At 53.2% G+C, this 18,156-nt stretch overlaps 1 protein-coding gene across 2 annotated transcripts in view; it reads right to left on the reverse strand.

The window, feature by feature from the left end:
• Positions 1-8,070: 8,070 nt before the first annotated feature.
• PPP1R1A (protein phosphatase 1 regulatory inhibitor subunit 1A) overlaps positions 8,071-18,156 on the reverse strand; it is a 69,284-nt gene continuing 59,198 nt past the window's right edge. For both annotated transcript variants that reach the window (XM_005296034.5, XM_042858933.2), the window contains 2 exons: positions 10,268-10,395; positions 8,071-9,027 (listed from right to left, as the gene is read on the reverse strand). In XM_005296034.5, coding sequence (XP_005296091.1) covers positions 10,268-10,395 — 128 coding nt within the window. In that variant the 3' untranslated portion in view covers positions 8,071-9,027. The remainder of the gene's footprint in view (positions 9,028-10,267; positions 10,396-18,156) is intronic.

Genomic DNA, 18,156 nt, shown 5'->3' on the forward strand with positions numbered 1-18,156 from the left:
ACTAGGTTGCCTCCCTCATTCAGTAAGGGGCCCACACTTTCCTTGATTTTCTTCTTGTTGCTAACATACCTGAAGAAACCCTTCTTGTTACTCTTAACATCTCTTGCTAACTGCAACTCCAAGTGTGATTTGGCCTTCCTGATTTCACTCCTGCACGCCTGAGCAATATTTTTATACTCCTCCCTGGTCATTTGTCCAATCTTCCACTTCTTATAAGCCTCTTTTTTGCGTTTAAGATCAGCAAGGATTTCACTGTTTAGCCAAGCTGGTCGCCTGCCATATTTACTATTCTTTTTACACATCGGGATGGTTTGTTCCTGCAACCTCAATAAGGATTCTTTAAAATACAGCCAGCTCTCCTGGACCCCTTTGCCCTTCATGTTATTCTCCCAGGGGATCCTGCCCATCTGTTCCCTGAGGGAGTCAAAGTCTGCTTTTCTGAAGTCCAGGGTCCATATTCTGCTGCTCTCCTTTCTTCCTTGTGTCAGGATCCTGAACTCGACCATCTCATGGTCACTGCCTCCCAGGTTCCCATCCACTTTTGCTTCCCCTACTAGTTCTTCCCTGTTTGTGAGCAGCAGGTCAAGAAAAGCTTTGCCCCTAGTTGGTTCCTCCAGCACTTGCACCAGGAAATTGTCCCCTACGCTTTCCAAAAATTTCCTGGATTGCCTGTGCACCGCTGTATTGCTCTCCCAGCAGATATCAGGGTGATTAAAGTCTCCCATGAGAACCAGGGCCTGCGATCTAGCAACTTCTGCTAGTTGCCAGAAGAAAGCCTCGTCCACCTCATCCCCCTGGTCTGGTGGTCTATAGCAGACTCCAACCACGACATCACCCTTGTTGCTCCCACTTCTCAACTTTATCCAGAGACTCTCAGGTTTTTCTGCAGTATCATACCGGAGCTCTGAGCAGTCATACTCCTCTCTTACATACATACTTGTAGGGTGACCAGGGCCAAGTTACCCCCTGCCTCAGTTTCCCCTGCTGTCTAAGGTGTTAATGACACTTCCCTAGGGGGTTGCCAGGCTAAATTCACTGCTGGTGGTCAAGTGTTTTGAGATGCGTGGATGGGGTGTGTGAGTGGGGCGCTGGGCTCCACACCTGGTGCTTCCCGGGCTTCAGATCCAAGAAACCCTTCCACTAAAATGACAGCCTGTCCTGCAGTGCATGCTGGGGGCCGACAGGTGCACTCGCTATAGGGGCTGGCTGCCCTGTGCTGGGGCTGGTGGGGGTGGTGCTGGAAGCTGCATGCTTAGGGGCCAGAGTCCATGCGGGGGGGCTGGGGCTGTATTCACTATAGAGGCTGGGAGCCACATGCTTTGAAGAGCAGAGAGCCAAGGACTTGGGGGGGTGAGGCTGAAGTACACTTGCTATAAGGGCCAGGCACCCTGGGGGGTGGCTGGGAGGTACACTTGCTATAGGGGCCAGGAGCCGCGCTCTCGGGGAGGGGTTGGGAACCAGGTGCTCTGGAGGGTCCCTGAGGTGTACTTGCTACAGGAGCTGGGCACTTGGGAGGGAGGGGGAGGTGCACCGCTGTAGGGGCTGGGAGCTTCTGCTTGGGGGTGTGTGCACTTGCTATACAGGCTGGGCGCGGTGACGGGACAGGGAGGTGCACCAGCTATAGGGCCTGGGAGCTGCATGCTCTGAGGAGTGCACTGGCTATAAGGGCTGGGCGCTCTGTGTGTGCGTGCGGGGGGGATGGACAGGTATACCTGCTATAAGGGCTGGGCACTTGGTCCCTGGAGCAGATTTTCCTTTGGCTCAGCTGAGGTGGATGGTCTGACGTCCCCTGGATTATTCACCTGTTGAGCTAGGGGCCCTGGTTGTCGGGGCTTCAGTCCTGGCCACCCCACATCCCAGGTGCCCAGGTGTCCTGGGCACCCTGGGCCTCAGCCCAGTCCTGGAGCCCTCCCTCTACATTGGGCTGGCCTGTCTTGCTCGGGGCTGTCTGGCCTGGTGGGAGACACCGATGTCCCTGGTCCCTGCGGGGAGCTGGCTGCTGCATGCTGACCCGGACACGCATGGATTCAGGAGAGGGCAGCTCACAACATGTCTCCAAAGTTCAGAGAGCTGGGTATGGGGCGCTCCCACCCCCCCGGCCCCTGCGCTAGACTCAGTGGCACCTGCAGAATCCCACTCACCCCAGAGGGAGCCTCGGCCCTGCCCTTAGAAAGGAAGCTGTGGCTGATGAACCACTTTTGCTCCTGGTGCTTCAAGCCATAGGACCACTGGGGTCTAGCCCAGCTCTAGGAGGGGCGTGGTACCTGGAGCAGGGGTTAGAGCAGTGGGACTGGGGGTCAGGACTCCTGGGTGCGACCCCCAGGTCTGGGAGAGGCGTGGTACCTGGAGCAGGGGGTTAGAGAGGTGGGACTGGGAGTCAGGACATCTAGTGGTTGGAATGGGAGAATGGGACTCAGGACATTGGTTCTAGTTCAGGCTCTGGGAGTGAATGTGTCTGGTGATTAAAACGGGGGGCTGCGTGGGTCCATCTTTGCTGCTGACGTACTGTGTGGCTTTGGGAGAGTCACCCCATGGCCCGTGCTGAGTCCCCTCCTCTCTAAAATTGGACTAGTGATGTTGCCCCACTTTGCAGAGTGAGGGCTTGTTTGGGGGCTGAGTCTGATCTGCAGGGAGGTGGGAGGGCAAAGGTGCCAGAGAGGAAGAGCAAAGGGAGACAAAGCCCCCACCCCACTCAGAGCCAATGGCCTGTTCTTAGAGCACCCAAGCATCAACCCCGGGCCACATCCTGCTCTTGCCCACACCATGGAAAATCACCCAAGTAAAACCTTCCTGAGGGCCTGTCCCAGAGAGCACTAGCACTGTGTCTGAGGCCAATGGGAGGCAGCAGGGCTCGGCACCTCTCAGGATCAGGCGCTAGGTGAGACAGAAGCAGGCCCAGAATCAGCAGCTCCCCATCATGAGCGTACCTGGGACTGACCTCATCAAACTGGCTCCCTAGGGGGGACTCTTTCAGCTGTGAGGACCTTTAACCTGGTCGCTGCTTAGAGGTCGTACAAGATTGCAGAGTGCCCCAATGGCCACAAGTTGCTAACCTCTCCTGCCCTGCACTGTAAATACACCCGAGCTCACCTCCGCCGTGGGTATTCTCTGTACGTGTTTGTACTTCGGGCATCATTTTCTACCATGCCGTTACTCTTTGTTTCTCGAAACTGGTTATTATTTGAACAGCTCCACATTCCGATGCTGAACCCAAACTGTGCGCATGTAAAAATGAAACTAAGGAACTAATCAAAAGAACTATGTGAAGGACAAATAAAAAACAAAAGAGAATTAAAACGGTTTCTGTTGTTGTTTTGTCCCCTGGCTTTGGAAATAATTTTTAAAAGGCCCCCAAAAGGAAAGAGACCAAATGAGAGAAAAAGACTTCACAGGGCAAGACAGGAGAGAGAAACAGTGATTTTTTTTTAAAAAGAAAAAGCTCATGTCTAATTTTAACCCTTGCTCGGGAAAGGGAGTGGGGTGTAATTGTTAGAGCAGGATTTTTTGCTAACAGCATTTTTTTGTAAGTATATCAGAAGCAAGAAGCCTGCCCCGCAAAAAATCAGTCGGGCCATTGGATGATCAAGGTGCTGAAGGAGCACACAAAGAAGACAAGGCTGCTGCAGAGAGGCTAAATGAATTCTTTGCATCAGTCGTCACTGCAGATATGAGGGAGATTCCGACACCTGAGCCATTCTTTTTTAGGTGACAAATCTGAGGAACTGTTCCAGATTGAGATGTCAATAGAGGAGGTTTTGGAACAAATAGATAAATTAAGCAGTAATAAATCACCAGGACCAGCTGGTATTCACCCAAGAGTTCTGAAGGAACTCAAATGTGAAATTACAGAACTGCACCAGATGACTGGATGGTAGCTAGTGTAATGCTGATTTTTTTAAAAGAACAGGATTATCAGACACATATGCTGGGGAAGAGTCAACATGGCTTTTATAAAGGGGAATCATCCCGCACCCATCTATGAGAATTCTCTGAGAGGAAGTATGTGGACAAAGGTGATCCAGTCAAAACAGTGTACTTAGCCTTTCAGAAAGCCTTTGATAAGGTCCCACACCAAAGGCTCTTAAATAATGTAAACTATCATGGGAAAAGAGGTAAAGGCCTTGCATGGATCAGTAATTGGTTAAAAGATAGGAAACAAAGAATAGGAAAAAATGGTCATTATCACAATGGAGAGAGCTAAATAGCAGGGTCCCCAAGGAGCTGTACCGGGACCTGTGCTGTTCAACATAAATGACCTGGAAAAGCCGGGGTGTGTGTGGGGGGGAGGAATGAGGTTGCAAAATTTTCAGACAATACAAAATTACTCCACAGTTCAGGCCAAAGCTGGCTGCGAAGAGTTACAAAGGGAGCTCACAGAACTGGGTGACTGGCAACAAAAGTGCAGCTGACATTCAATATTGATAAATACAAAGTACTGTACATTGGAAAACATAATCCCAACCATACATAGAAAATGATGGGGGTCTAAATTAGCTGTTATCACTCAAGAAAGAGCTCTTGGCGTCACTGTGGCTAGTTGTGGATGAAAACATCCACCCAATGTGCAGCGGCAGTCAAAAAAGGGAACAGACTATTAGGAACCACTAGGAAAGGGATAGATAATAAAACAGCAACTATTATAATGCCACTCTATTAATCCATGGTACATGGATACTCGCATACTGCGTGCAGTTGTCGTTGCCCCAGCTAAAAAAGATATATTAGAATTGGAAAAAGTACAGCAAGGAGCAACAAAAAATATTAGGGATATGGAACTTATACTTTTGTATAAGAAGAGATTAAAAAGACTGGGACTGTTCATCTTAGAAAAAAGCCAACTAAGGGTGGATATGATTGCGGTCTATAAAATCATGACTGGTGTGGAGAAAGTGAATAGGAAAGTGTCATTTACCTCTTCACATAACACAAGACCCAGGGGTCAGCCAATGAAATTAACAGGCAGCAGGGTTAAAACTAATATAAAGAAGTCCTTCACACAACACACAGTCAACCTGTGGAACTCATTGCCAGGGGAATGTTGTGAAGGTCAAACATACAACTGGGTTCAAAAAATAGTTAGCTAAGTTCATGGTGGGTAGGTGCATCAATGGCTATTAGCCCAAATAGACAGGGACGCAGCCTCGTGCTCTGGGTGTCCCTAAACCTCTGACTGCCAGAAGTTGGGACTGGACGACAGGGGATGGCTCACTCTAAATTGCCCTGTTCCGTTCATTCCCTCTGAAGCACTTGGCATTGGCCACTGCTGCAAGACAGGCTACTGGGCTAGCTGGACCATTGGCCGGACTCAGTATGGCTGTTCTTAGCTGCTGGGAGTCAGGCCTCCTTGGCTTTATGCCCAGCCTAGGGAGGGGAATGGGGTCTTGTGGTGAGGGCAGAGGGGTGCTGTGGGTCAAGATACACATCTTTACTACTGATAGCATAGGGCATTAATCACAGGGCATCGCCTTTGATCGACTGCTCATTTCCTAGTGCCTGGGCCAGGCCTCCCCTCTCCAGCCAGCAGGCGCCCCTGTTGCTCCTCTCCTAAACCCTTGGCAGCAGCACTGGCTGGGCCTGGGACCAAGCTCAGAGCTGGCTGCACCAAAGGCCTCCTGGCTGCGATGGAGACACAGGATGGGGCCTGCCATCCATTGAACCCCCCAGGATATTAATGCCCTTGAGCTGTGAGGGCAGGGCTGAGAGCAGGGGCCCTGAGAGCTGGAGGCATTTCTGTGCTTGGTCAGCGCTGAGGAGGGGGCAGCAGGAGAGCCCCAGAATAGCAGCGACAAACTCCCTTGCCCCAGTGCTAGCAGGGGATGGAAGCTCCCCTCCAGTGAGAACAGCGGAGGCCCCCCACGCCAGTGAGAACAATGGCGGCTCCCACACCAGTGAGAACAATGGAGGCTCTCCCTCCACACTGAGAATAGAGGCCCCCCCAGCCCAGTGAGAACAATGGCGGCTCCCTGCCCCAGTGAGAACAATGGAGGCTCCTCCCCTAGTGAGAACAATGGCGGCTCCCCCCATGAGAACAATGGAGGCTCTCCCTCCACACTGAGAACAATGGAGCCCCCCCACCCCAGTGAGAACAATGGCAGCTCCCCCACCCCAGTGAGAACAATGGAGGCTCTCCCACCTGTTATTCTCAATGGAACCTGCTGGGGGCTGAGCACTTTTGAAATTCGGAGCCATGGCCCATCTCTGCCCTTGCCCAGGGCTGCCACCCACCATCACCCCCAGCCCAGGGGTCTGGCTCCAGCAGCCCAGGGGATGGAATCTGACCGGGCTTTATAGGACATGAAAAGAACTTTGAGATACGAGGCATAAAAGTCCTCAGCCAACAAACTCCCTGCAGTGTCCCTTCTTAACCAATGAGCTACCCTTGCTGTCTCTTCTCAGCCAATGGGTTACCTTCACTGTCCCTTCTTAACCAATGAGCTACCCTTGCTGTCTCTTCTCAGCCAATGGGTTACCTTCACTGTCCCTTCTTAACCAATGAGCTACCCTTTCTGTCTCTTCTCAGCCAGTGCCTTACCTGGACTGTCCCTCCCATCCAATGAGCTCCCTGCACTGTCCCTCTCAGCCAATGGACTATGCAGTTCCTCCTGCACTGCTCCATTCCTCATCCCCTAAAGTGCCTGGTGCTTCTCCATCACTCACTGTCTGAGCTCGTCTCAGGCTGGCCGGCACCAATGTCCCCCAGCCAGCTGGGGTGTGTGCAGGGGTGGCAGGCGTGAGACGCTGCTCTGAGCTGGGGGCTCCAGGCCTCCCAGCCAGAGCCGCTGCACCGGATGGGGCCCCGGTCGGCCATCAGATCCTCCTGCATCTCACCCCCAATAGGAATCTATCTGCTGAGGAGCTGGAGAGTCACTAAGACTGAGCACTTGCCCCCCGTGTTTGCAAACAGCCCCTGAGGCCAGGGAAGGGGCAGTTGCCAGGATCACAGTGGCTTGGAGTGGTTCTTGCAGCTCTGATCCTGACTTTGCTTCCCTGGGTTTTATTTTCTTCACTTTCCTTCCCACAAATTAAAGGCAGGAATTTCAAAACTGATCAAAGGAAATGCTTTACTACCCAGCGTGTGCTCGGCCTGTGGAACTCCCTGCAACAGGATTTCACTGAGATCAAGAGACAGTGGTCCCTGCTGGGCTTGAAATCTGTGAATCTAGAGGGATTGGACATCTATGTGGATTCAAGAACAGCCAGACTGACTATGAATAAATAATGAGACCAAACCTTTGGGAAGGGTTATTCAACCTCCTGCTTCAGGAACTAAGCTGATCACTGACCATTAAAGAGCAGGATGAGACCTTCACGGGGGGGAGTGTTGGTGTCACTAGGCATAGCTACCAGGTAACTCGGGGAGGGGGTGGAAGGCCATAAGTGCCGATGAAACCTCCCTGCTCTGGGTCTAAGTGAGCCACAGTAACTCCATCTTGTGAACTTTAACCTACCTCCATGCTAACAGCCTATGCTGAAGCAGAATATGTAACGGTCAGCTTTTCTAGCAGACAGCTGCAGTTTTGCTCGCACTAACAGAAACGGTAGTGATAATGCAGGGGAAAAGTGGGAGGGAAAGGCCTAGTGCGTAGAGCTTGCAAGGTCAAAGATAAGCATGTGAAGTGGAAAGTTTCTAACATGCCCAATGTGTACCTGCTGTAACTGCTATTGGGTAGGGAGAAGTCTGAGGGAGAAAACAGAACAAAGCTTACACACAAACAGCTTGGAATATAAAAGGGAACACTTGCTTGTATGTTCTGTGCTTGATTTGAGACGTGCCTGTCTCCCTGCACCACTTTGAGATCTCAAATCAACTTTGTTTGCTTCTCCACCCCTGATGTGTCTATTGGTGCGGCGCACACCGGGCAACGAACCCTGTTGCCCCCTCGGGGCCCATCTGGGCCGGCAACAGGGGGCGGGTGTCGCAGATTATCATCCGTCTGCTACAGCGGGGGTTCTTACCCCTTCCTTTGCAGTCTCTAGTACTGGAAGACTGGGCTGATCACCGTCTGGTAGAGCCTATTGTTCCCTCCCGCACTCCGTCCCCAGCACAGAGGTGCAATGAGCAGCAGGCACTAACATGAGATCAGTTTATTGATTGACACGACAGGCTTGGTGCTCCAGATGGCCAAAGCTGTGGTGACGACGGGGGCTTGTAGAGGGCTGAGTGCTGGCGATGACAGACACACCGGGCAGGGCTCAGCCTCCTGCACCGCTGGACAGGGGCAAGGGCAGTCAGGCTCGGGGCACGCTGCATGCTCACATCCCAGGCTTGCCCTGGGGTCAGCAGAGCCTGGTCCCAGCTTGGCCCACCTGTCCTGGGACCTGGCTGAGGATGACAGGAGTCTTGTAGGGTTAAAGACCCTGGTCAGACCCAGGGTGAGGGGAAAGCACTGGGGTTCTGCTGCAGGGGGTTCCTGTGTGGCTGGGGAGAAAGGGGTGTTCCCCTAGGTGCTGTGCTCCTTGGGACTTGTCCACACTAGCACAAAGGTGTGTTTAAACCATGATTGACAATATGCTTCAAACCCCCAGTGTGGACAGGGCAGGTCGTAGTTTCACCAAGTGTCAGCTGGGTGAGGGGGTGGCCTGGCACAAGACCCAGCCATTCCTACACTCCTGCTCTGGTCTCATGCAGGGTGTGAGGGGCTGGGCTGGGCTGGGCTGGGTTGTGCAAGGGGGACCTCACCCTCTCTGGACTCTGCCTGGAATTACATGTCCACGCCCGGCACTGTCAATCCCGCCCAGGATCATTGTGTTTACTGTGAAATGCCCCACTTGTGCCGGGCTGCCCCAACCACCACGAGCCAGGACGGGCTGGTGGGGCTAGATTTCAGCCTACCCCTTCCCTCTCCAGGGCGTCTTCTCTGCGGCAGTAAAAAAAAATCACAAACACCCAAACAGCCATTGTAATCTTAGAAAACAATCATTAACCCCCCCACACACAACCCAGTGATCTTCCATCTTCCTTCCTCCCTGCCGCGTTGCCCTGCCTCTGTCCTCGAAACACCACTCACACCTGGACCAGAGCGCCACCTACAGGAGGGTATTAACACAACAAACATTGGGGTTGGGACCCACACTATGAACCCACAAAAGCAAGGCAATGAAAAGCCAAGCTGCCTCCCAGTTCATCCTGCTGCTCCTCCCGCTACAGGCACATGTCCTCCCATTGCCACGGCTACTGAACACCACAGACCATGCCCTGTAACCTTAACTCTGCCCATTTCCTCAGTGTGCACATGCCTGTTCCCCAGACAATGGTCCCCCAGCACTAGGGATTGGGGAGGGTTGGGACAGCCACTGGCTGTACTGGTAGGGTGATTCAGTGCAGAGCTGAGAGCAGAAGGGGTGAAGGCAGGGTGGCATTACTAGGAGCAGAGTTAAGGCTGCCATGGGTGGTAGGGAGGTGTCCAGCCTAAGTCAAATAATGCCTCCCCTTAGAGCCCAGAGGGTGAGCCCCAAGACCCAGCCTGAGCTGAGGTTCAGACTCCAGGGCTCATCTGCTCCTTGGCCTGGCTGCTGGGGCTGCCCAGGAGGGGGCCAGTAGCGATAACTGTGGTGGTGGCATGTGTGGAGTGGGCACCTGTCCCCATTTTATCTCATAGGCGCCACATGGAGCTGGAGTTCGGGGGCAGCTGAGATGAGCCAAAAAAGAACCTTGTGGATTTAAAAAGTGGCTTTAGGGGCACTCTCGTAGGGCAGTGCAGCAGCACCCCCTGGTGACCACATGCATTATGAATGGGCCACTAGGGATGCTCTCTTCTGTTTCCGAACGGTCAGTCTAAAGCTCCTGTGTCCAGGGCCCAACATCGACATCAGCCAACGGGAAAGCTGTGAGCCAAGCCCAGAGGGGTCAGTCAAGCCCCACACCCGTTACCATGTCCCTGGGCAAGCAAACTCACAGCCCACGGGATTCTTGTGTGTTTCCTCTCCCCACCCAGTGACCACAGAGCCAAGCCAGACCTAGCAGCTTTTAACTTCTCTCTCCTCTGTCTGTGCTGCCAGCCCCAGTATCTGTGTCCTCTTGGGATTCTCATCAGTTCGTTGATCAATCTATCACCAAACACACCCTCTCTCTCCCTGCTCTGTCATATGGCAGCAACATGCACTATTCTAGCTGAGGTCTGCTCAGGTCAGCCTGTTCAGGTTAGATTTAGTTGGGATTGGTCCTGCTTTGAGCAGGAGATTGGACTAGATGACCTCCTGAGATCTCGTCCAACCCTAATCGTCTATGATTCGATGATTCCTGCCCCAGCCTCCCATGGGTTCCTACCTAGTCACTTGCAGGAGCCTGCTTGCCTGAGGAGTCCTTTGGTAGTATATGCACATGCTGCTTCTCTGAGGACAGTCCTGGCCTTCCATTGTCTTCACTTTTTGCACAAGCTCCTGTCGATTCTTCCTCTGCACAAAACAGGCCCAAGGAGCATGAGCACGGGGTTCAACATGGCCTGCTCCAAGGTGCAACCCCGCCCCCCACAAGACATTCCCAACACGGCCTGACCCAGGGATCTCCACGCTGCAGGACGTGCCCAATGCAGCCTTCCCCAGGGATCTCCATGCTGCAGGATGTGCCCAACGTGGCCTGCCCCAGGGATCTTTGCCCTGCAGGACGTTCCCATCCCAGCCTGCCCCAGGGGTCTTCGCCCTGCAGGACGTTCCCAATGTGGCCTGCCCCAGGGATCTCCATGCTGCAGGACATTCCCGTTGCGGCCTGCCCTGCAGGATGTTGCCGATGGAGCCTGCCCCAGGGATCTCCATGCTGCAGGAAGTTCCAGACTCAGCCTGCCTTAGAGTGCCACCTCCTTCCTGTGCAGACAGAGGCTGCCACGGAGATGTGACTGAGTGGAGGTCACTGGGATATGACTTTATGTGGGCTGGACACTGTTCTCATGAGTACCAAGGGATTTGGGCTGCCCTGCACAAAGCTCTTTGAGCCAGATTGCCCCCCTGGTAGGCACTGATGCCAAGACATAGGGTCAGGGGCTTGTGCCTCCTCTATCCAGCATAGCCCCTAACATAGGCTATGGGAGCCCTTCAGTGCTGCCCTAAGTGGCTTCCTTGTTCCAGGGACCTGACAGGGCTTTTCAGAATCGAAGGGAGGGGGCAGGTACCCAGCCAGAGCCACTGCAGCCCAGTCCCCCAGCCCAGTGTTCTGAGTCCCCCCTCTAGTGGCTGATTCATTTAAGAGGATAAAAATCTACTACCACCTCCAACTAGGGCCATTATCCTGTTAGCTGAAATGGGGCTTTTAGTGCTTTAGAATCCCAGGTCCAATCCTCAATGGTGACCGAAGGGGGGCCAGGAATGCCAGGACCAAATTCAGGTGGGATGATTTAGGGAAGCTGTCTATGTATAGCTGATATGCAGTGGTGTTGTAGCCGTGTTGGTCCCAGGATATTAGAGAGACAAGGTGGGGGAGGTAATATCTTTTGTTGGACCAATTTCTGTTGGTAAGAGAGACAAGCTTTCCAGCCATACAGAGCTCTTCTTCAGGGCTGGGAAACTTACTCGGTGGGGGGGGGGGGGGGGGTCACAGCTTAAATACAAGGTGGAACAGATTCTTTAGCACAAGTAGTTAACACATATTTCAAGGGACCATTCAAGGTGAAGTGGCCTGTTAACACCTCTCCAATCATATCTGGGAAGGCAGCTGGGGGGAATGGTTAGTGGGGTACAGATTGTTGTAATAAGCCATAAATCCAGTGTCTCTCGTCAGTCCATGATTTTTAGCGTCTAGCAAAGTTAGGAATTTAAACTCCCACTCGTCTTTAAACTCATCTTTTGAAGGGGTTGTGCAGGTTTCTTTTGAGGATGAGGACTGAGAGGTAGCATTGCCACCTTTCTAATTGCCTGTAACTGGAGTCCCAAGGCCCCATCCCTGCCGCTTCCCCCAAGACCCTGCCCTGTCGCTCGCTCCTCTCCCTTCCTCCCCGCATTGCTCGCTGGATCCTCTCAAGGAGCCTGCTTGCAGGTAGGAGGCAGTCACGGCTGATGAGGGGCTGGCGTAGGTTAACCCCCACCCCGCGGTAACTGGATTTTTAGTTAGGGTGCCATTTAGGGTTGTCAGGTCCCCTTTTCGTTGGAAACCAGGCACCTGGCATCCCTAAATGGCACCTGGACACAGAAGCCCACAACCGGAGTGGTAAAGGCCAGACGGGTGGCAACCCTACTGAGAGGTCAGATATAGAGTGATCATTTTGTGAAAAGTGTTCATCCACAGGTGACAGGATGTTCTTGTCTTTTATCATTTTCCTGTGTGAGTTCATTGGAGAGCGCAGTGATTGTCTAAAGAAGAACAGGAGTACTTGTGGCACCTTAGAGAGTAACAAATTTATTAGAGCTTAAGCTTTCGTGGACTACAGCCCACTTCTTCTAGTTACACCCACATCATTGTTACTGTGCCATTTAGTGCACTGGATGAGGTGCCCCCAGGACCGGTGCTACCATTTAGGCAAACTAGGCAGTTGCCTAGGGCGCCAAGATTTGGGGGCACCAAAAAGTGGTGCCCCCAATTTTTTTTATAGCGTTCTTACACCCCCTCCTCGAGTGCGCAGTCGCCGCTCCACTTCTCCCGCCTCCCAGGCTTGCAGCGCCAATCAGCTGGTTGGCGCCGCAAGCCTGGGAGGGGAGGAGAATTAGAGCAGGGGCGACGTGCTCGGGGAGGAGGCAGAGCAGAGGTGAGCTGGGGTGGGGAGCTGCCGCACGGCTCCCTGGGCCAGGGGGGTGGGGAGCTGCCGCGGGGTTGCCTCAGGGTGGGGGTGGGGTGGGGGGACCTGCTGTAGGGCTCCCCACCCCAGCTCACCTCTGCTACGCCCCCTCCCCGAGTACGCCGTCGCTGCTCCACTTCTCCCACCTCCCAGGCTTGTGGCGCCAATCAGCTGTTTGGCGCTGCAAGCCTGGGAGGGGAGGAGAATTAGAGCGGGGGTGGTGTTCTCAGGGAGGAGGTGGAGCAGAGGTGAGCTGGGGTGGGGAGCTGCCACACAGCTCCCCGGTGGGGAGCTGCCACAGGGGGGCACCTCAGGGCGGGGGGGGGTGGGGAGCTGCCGCAGGGGGGCACCTCAGGGCAGGGGGGGTGGGGAGCTGCCGCAGAGGGGGACCTCAGGGCAGGGGGGGTGGGGAGCTGCCGCAGGGCGGGGGGGGGCGGCGCGCAAGATGGAAGTTTCGCCTAGGGTGCGAAACTTCCTTGCACCAGCCCTGGGTGCCCCACATGTTATGATTGCCTTCTATGATGTTATGATTGCCTTCGATGATGAGATAACTGGCTCTGTGGATATGGGGAAACTGGTGGATGTGATATATCTTGACTTTAGCAAAGCTTTTGATACGGTCTCCCACCGTATTCTTGCCAGCAAATTAAAGAAGTATGGATTGGATGTATGGACTATAAGGTGGATAGAAAGCTGGCTAGATTGTCGGGCTCAACGGGTAGTGATCAATGACTCGATGTCTAATTGGCAGCCGGTATCAAGCAGACTGCCCCAGGGGTCAGTCCTGGTGCTGGTTTTGGTCTACATCTTTATTAATGATCTGGATGATGGGATGAATTTCACCCTCAGCAAGTTCGCAGATGACACTAAGCTGGGGGGAGAGGTAGATACACTGGTGGGTAGGGATAGGGTCCAGAGTGACCTAGACAAATTGGAGGATTGGGCCAAAAGAAATCTGATGAGGTTCAACAAGGACAAGTGCAGAGTCCTGCACTTAGGATGGAAGAATCCCATGCACTGCTACAGGCTGGGGACTGACTGGCTAAACAGCAGTTCTGCAGTACAGGACCTGGGGATTACAGTGGATGAGAAGCTGGATATGAGTCAGCAGTGTGCCCTTGTTGCCAAGAAGGCCAACGGCATATTGTGCTGTATTAGTAGGAGCATTGCCAGCAGATCGAGAGAAGTGATTATTCCCCTCTATTGGACACTGGTGAGGCCACTGGTGAGGCCACTCCTGGAGTATTGTGTCCAGTTTTGGTCCCCCCACTACAGAAAGTATGTGGAAAAATTGGAGATAGTCCAGCGGAGGGCAATGAAAATGATTAGGGGCTGGAGCACATGACTTATGAGGAGAGGCTGTGGGAACTGGGGTTATTTAGTCTGCAGAAGAGAAGAGTGAGGAGGGATTTGATAGCAGCCTTCAACTACCTGAATGGGGATTCCAAAGAGGAAGGAGATAGATTATTCTCAGTGGTGGAAGATGACAGAACAAGAAGCAATGGTCTCAAGTTGCAGTGGGGGAGGTTTAGGTTGGATATTAGGAAACACTATTTCACTAGGAGGGTGGTGAAGCCCTGGAATGGGTTACCTAGGGAGGTGGTGGAATCTCCCATCCTTAGAGGTTTTTAACGCCCAGCTTGACAAAGCCTTGGCTGGGATGATTTTGTTGGTATTGGTCCTACTTTGAGCAGGGGATTGGACTAGATGACCTCCTGCGGTCTCTTCCAACCCTAATATTCTATGATTCTATGATACGCCTGTGTAGGACTCATGGATCTTGAAAGGTGTGTTATGGGGGGGTGTTCATCATCTTAGCGGTGGAGATATGTCTACAGGTTTTCCATGATGCAATTGACTTGATACAATGTTTGGTAAAGGCAGTTTTAAGTGTGTTAAGATGTGAATCCCGGACTTTCTCCTTGGGAGCATATTCTTGGTATCTGAGTGCCTGGCTGTAGATTTCTTGGTGTGCTTGGGGTGGTTACTGCATCTGTGAAGGTAAGGCTATATCTACATGAAATCAGTTACAGCGGCACATAAGCACAGATGCTCTAAGCTGAGGGGAGAGAGCTCTTCTATTGGCTTAATTACTCCACCTCCCACAAGAGGTGGTAGGTCTGTTGGCAGAAGAAGCTCTCCTGCAAACATAGCACTGTCTACCCTGGCTCTTAGGTCGGTGTAATTTACGTTGCTCAGGGATGTGGATTATTCCAAAGTTATACTGAAGAAATTTGTAGTGTAGACAAAATGTGGTGATCTGTGGGTTGCCTGTATATAGTTGCCTGTAGGGTTCCATTGCTGAAGCAGAGCGTGATATCCAGGAAGTTGGTGCTGGTGTGGGAGTTTTCTAGAAAGAGTTTAATGGATGGGTGGTGGTTGTTGAAATTGTGGTGGAAATCTATGAGCGAGTTTAGGTCATCTGTCTGTGTATCAGGTATATCATTGGTTTTGTGGTGTATTTAAAACTGCCTTCCCCAAACAAGGACACTCCATCAAAGAAGTAGATCACATCCTGGAATGGGCCACCCAGATACCCTAAAAAGTATATGGAAATAAAACTCCCTCCATCCACACACCCCTAGCTGTCACCTCCCATCCCACACTAGAATCTGTATGGGGCATCATTAAAAAATTACAACCCATACTTGATAGGGAACATGTTCTGAAAGAAATCTTTCCTGAATGCCTTCTTCTGGCTGTGACAGACCCAGACCAGTGGGGTACAGAAGTCTGGTAGAGGGCAAATATACTGGTCACTGGATGAGTAGTTTTCTGTTCCCTGAGTGACCAGAGCAGGGGCTGCACAAGAGTAATCAGGAACCTGCTAGAACCAGTTAAGGCAGGCAGGCTAATTAGGACACTTGGAGCCAATTAAGAAGCTGCTAGAATCAATTAAGGCAGGCTAATCAGGGCACCTGGGTTTTAAAAGGAGCTCACTTCCGTTTGTGGTGCGAGTGTGAGGAGCTGGGAGCAAGAGGCACAAGGAGCTGAGAGTGAGAGGGTGTGCTGCTGGAGGACTGAGGAGCACAAGCGTTATCAGACACCAGGAGGAAGGTCCTGTGGTGAGAATAAGGAAGGTGTTTGGAGGAGGCCATGGGGAAGTAGCCCAGGGAGTTGTAGCTGTCATGCAGCTGTTACACAGGAAAATGATGAAAGAGAAAAACAGCACATTACCTCGGGCTGAGCACTTTGCACAAAACGATCACTCTATACCTGACCTCTCAGTCCTCATTCTCCAAGGAAACCTGCACAACCCCTTCAAAAGATGAACCTGGGAGCTTAAATTCATAACTTTGCTAGACACTAAATACCGTGGACTGAAGAGAGACACTGGATTTATGGCTTATTACAACAATCTGTAACCCACTAACAACTTCCTCACCCAAGCTGCCCCCCCGTCCTTCCCCCCATGACTTCCCCCCATGTCACTTCACCTTGAATAGTCCCTTGAAATATGTATTTACTTTCACTAAACAATCTGTTCCATCTTGTATTTAGCTGTGACACGCTGAGCACATTCCCAGCCCTGAAGAAGAGCTCTGTGCAGCTCGAAAGCTTCTCTCTCACCAACAGAAGTTGGTGCACTAAAATCATTTACCTCACCCACCTTGTCTCTCTGTGTACAGTTTATGAATTCTGTGTTTGATTTTGGAAACTTTATGGGTATCTGTAACACGCTGCAGACTCCACTTTGAATGGTGGGCGTCTGTGGTGCCATATGTCTCCATATGGAGCTAAAATGCACAGGAGCTGACTGGAGAAATTCATGTCCTGGCACAGGGCTAACAAAGGAGCAGTAGCGTAGCTAGTGGGGTGCAGGGGAAGCAGCCGCTTCCCCTCAGCACGTTTTCAAAAAGTGGCGCGCCTGCCGGCTGGCGCTGACCTCCTACAGGCAAGGGGGGCAGCACGGCCGGAGGAGCCATGGGGAGGGGGCGGCCCGACCGGAGGAGCGAGGGGGGGCGCAGCAGGGCGGCCCGCACCGCGGCCCGCAGCCAATGGGGGCGCGGCGGGTGTGGCCGGAGGAGGCAGAGCGGGGGGCGCAGCATGGCAGCCCGCACAGCATGGCCGGCAGCCGCGGCCAGAGGAGCGAGGGGGGGTGCAGCGGGGCGGCCCGCAGCCAATGGGCCGGGGCAGCGGGAGCGGCCGGAGGAGGCAGAGCAGCTGTGAGATTCCTTGCACAGGCCCATTGTCCCATTGGAATAAGTCTTCTTTCCTTTCCTTCGCCTGCTGCTCTAGCCCCCTGGCGTCTGAGTGAGACACAAGCTCAGCCCCGGCGCGGGCAGGTCCCGCGTGGCCCGAGCCTGCTGCAGTGAGCTCCGCTCCTGCCCCAGCCCCAGACGCGCCCACCCGCGGCGCACTGAGACACGGAGGCAAGGGACCTTGCCTGTCCCGGGCCCAGGGGCCCCGATCGGGACCTAGGCAGCTCGCAGGGCTCGCGAGAAGCAGGAGACCCCTGCCCCCGCCGCAACCCTCTGCAGCCGCTGGCTGGCCACCCGGCTCTGTAATCAGAGATGCAGCGCTCGGCTGCTCCCCTGCCCTAAAATCCAGCCTCCCTCCTGGCACGGACTTGTCCCTCCTCCGCACACAAAGGCTGGTGTGGGAGGCAAAGTCCCAGGGAAGGGTAGGGCCGGGGAGGCCGCAGGAGCAGGGGGCAGCGAGAACCCACCCGGGGCTGGGAGAGCCCTGCAAAGGAGGCACAGACACACACCCCCTTCTGCAGCGTGGCCGGCAGCCGTGGCCAGAGGAGCAAGGGGGGGGCGCATCATGGCAGCCGGCAGCCAATGGGGTGGCAGAGCGGCCGGAGAAGGAGCCAAGGGGGCGGCGCCTTTTTTATGTTTGCTTCCCCTGCTCTTAGATCCTGGCTACACCACTGCAAAGGAGGGTCGTTAAACTTTGATGATTTTCTGTTCAAATGGAGCATCTGTGAACAAAGAGATGGCTGCTGCCCAAGGCACACCAGATGAGGCTGATTGGAAGGTCATCTGACAAAGGGGACCAGGGGTTATAAGAGAAAAGGTCTCTCACTGGCCATTTGAGAAAGAGAGACAGAGAGCGACAGAGAGGGGAGACAAGAAGCAGAAGGAAGCTGGTTGCAGGAATAAGAGAAGACTTCATGATCTGGAGGAGAAGCCATGTGCAGAAGGAGGTATTTGGGCTCCTTAGAGGAGTCCAGAGAATGCTCCACAATGGTGAGGAAACTGAGGCAGGGAAATGCGTCCAGATGCGATGTTAATTTGTCTAGCGCTGGGTAATTCTTGTACTATCTACAGTAATGAACAATTGGATTTAGACTCCTTTGAAAAGCTTGTGTGTCTGTTTGCTTTCCCATCATGTCCCTGAAGGATGTGGGAACCTAGGGACAATGAAATGACTAATGGACATGCCACCATAGAGCAATGATGCCATGATGGGGTAGCCATGCTGTTGATGGAAGAGTAGATAGGTAAAGATA

Source organism: Chrysemys picta, chromosome 22 (assembly GCF_011386835.1).
Source record: "Chrysemys picta bellii isolate R12L10 chromosome 22, ASM1138683v2, whole genome shotgun sequence".
Taxonomy (NCBI): Eukaryota; Metazoa; Chordata; order Testudines; family Emydidae; genus Chrysemys; species Chrysemys picta.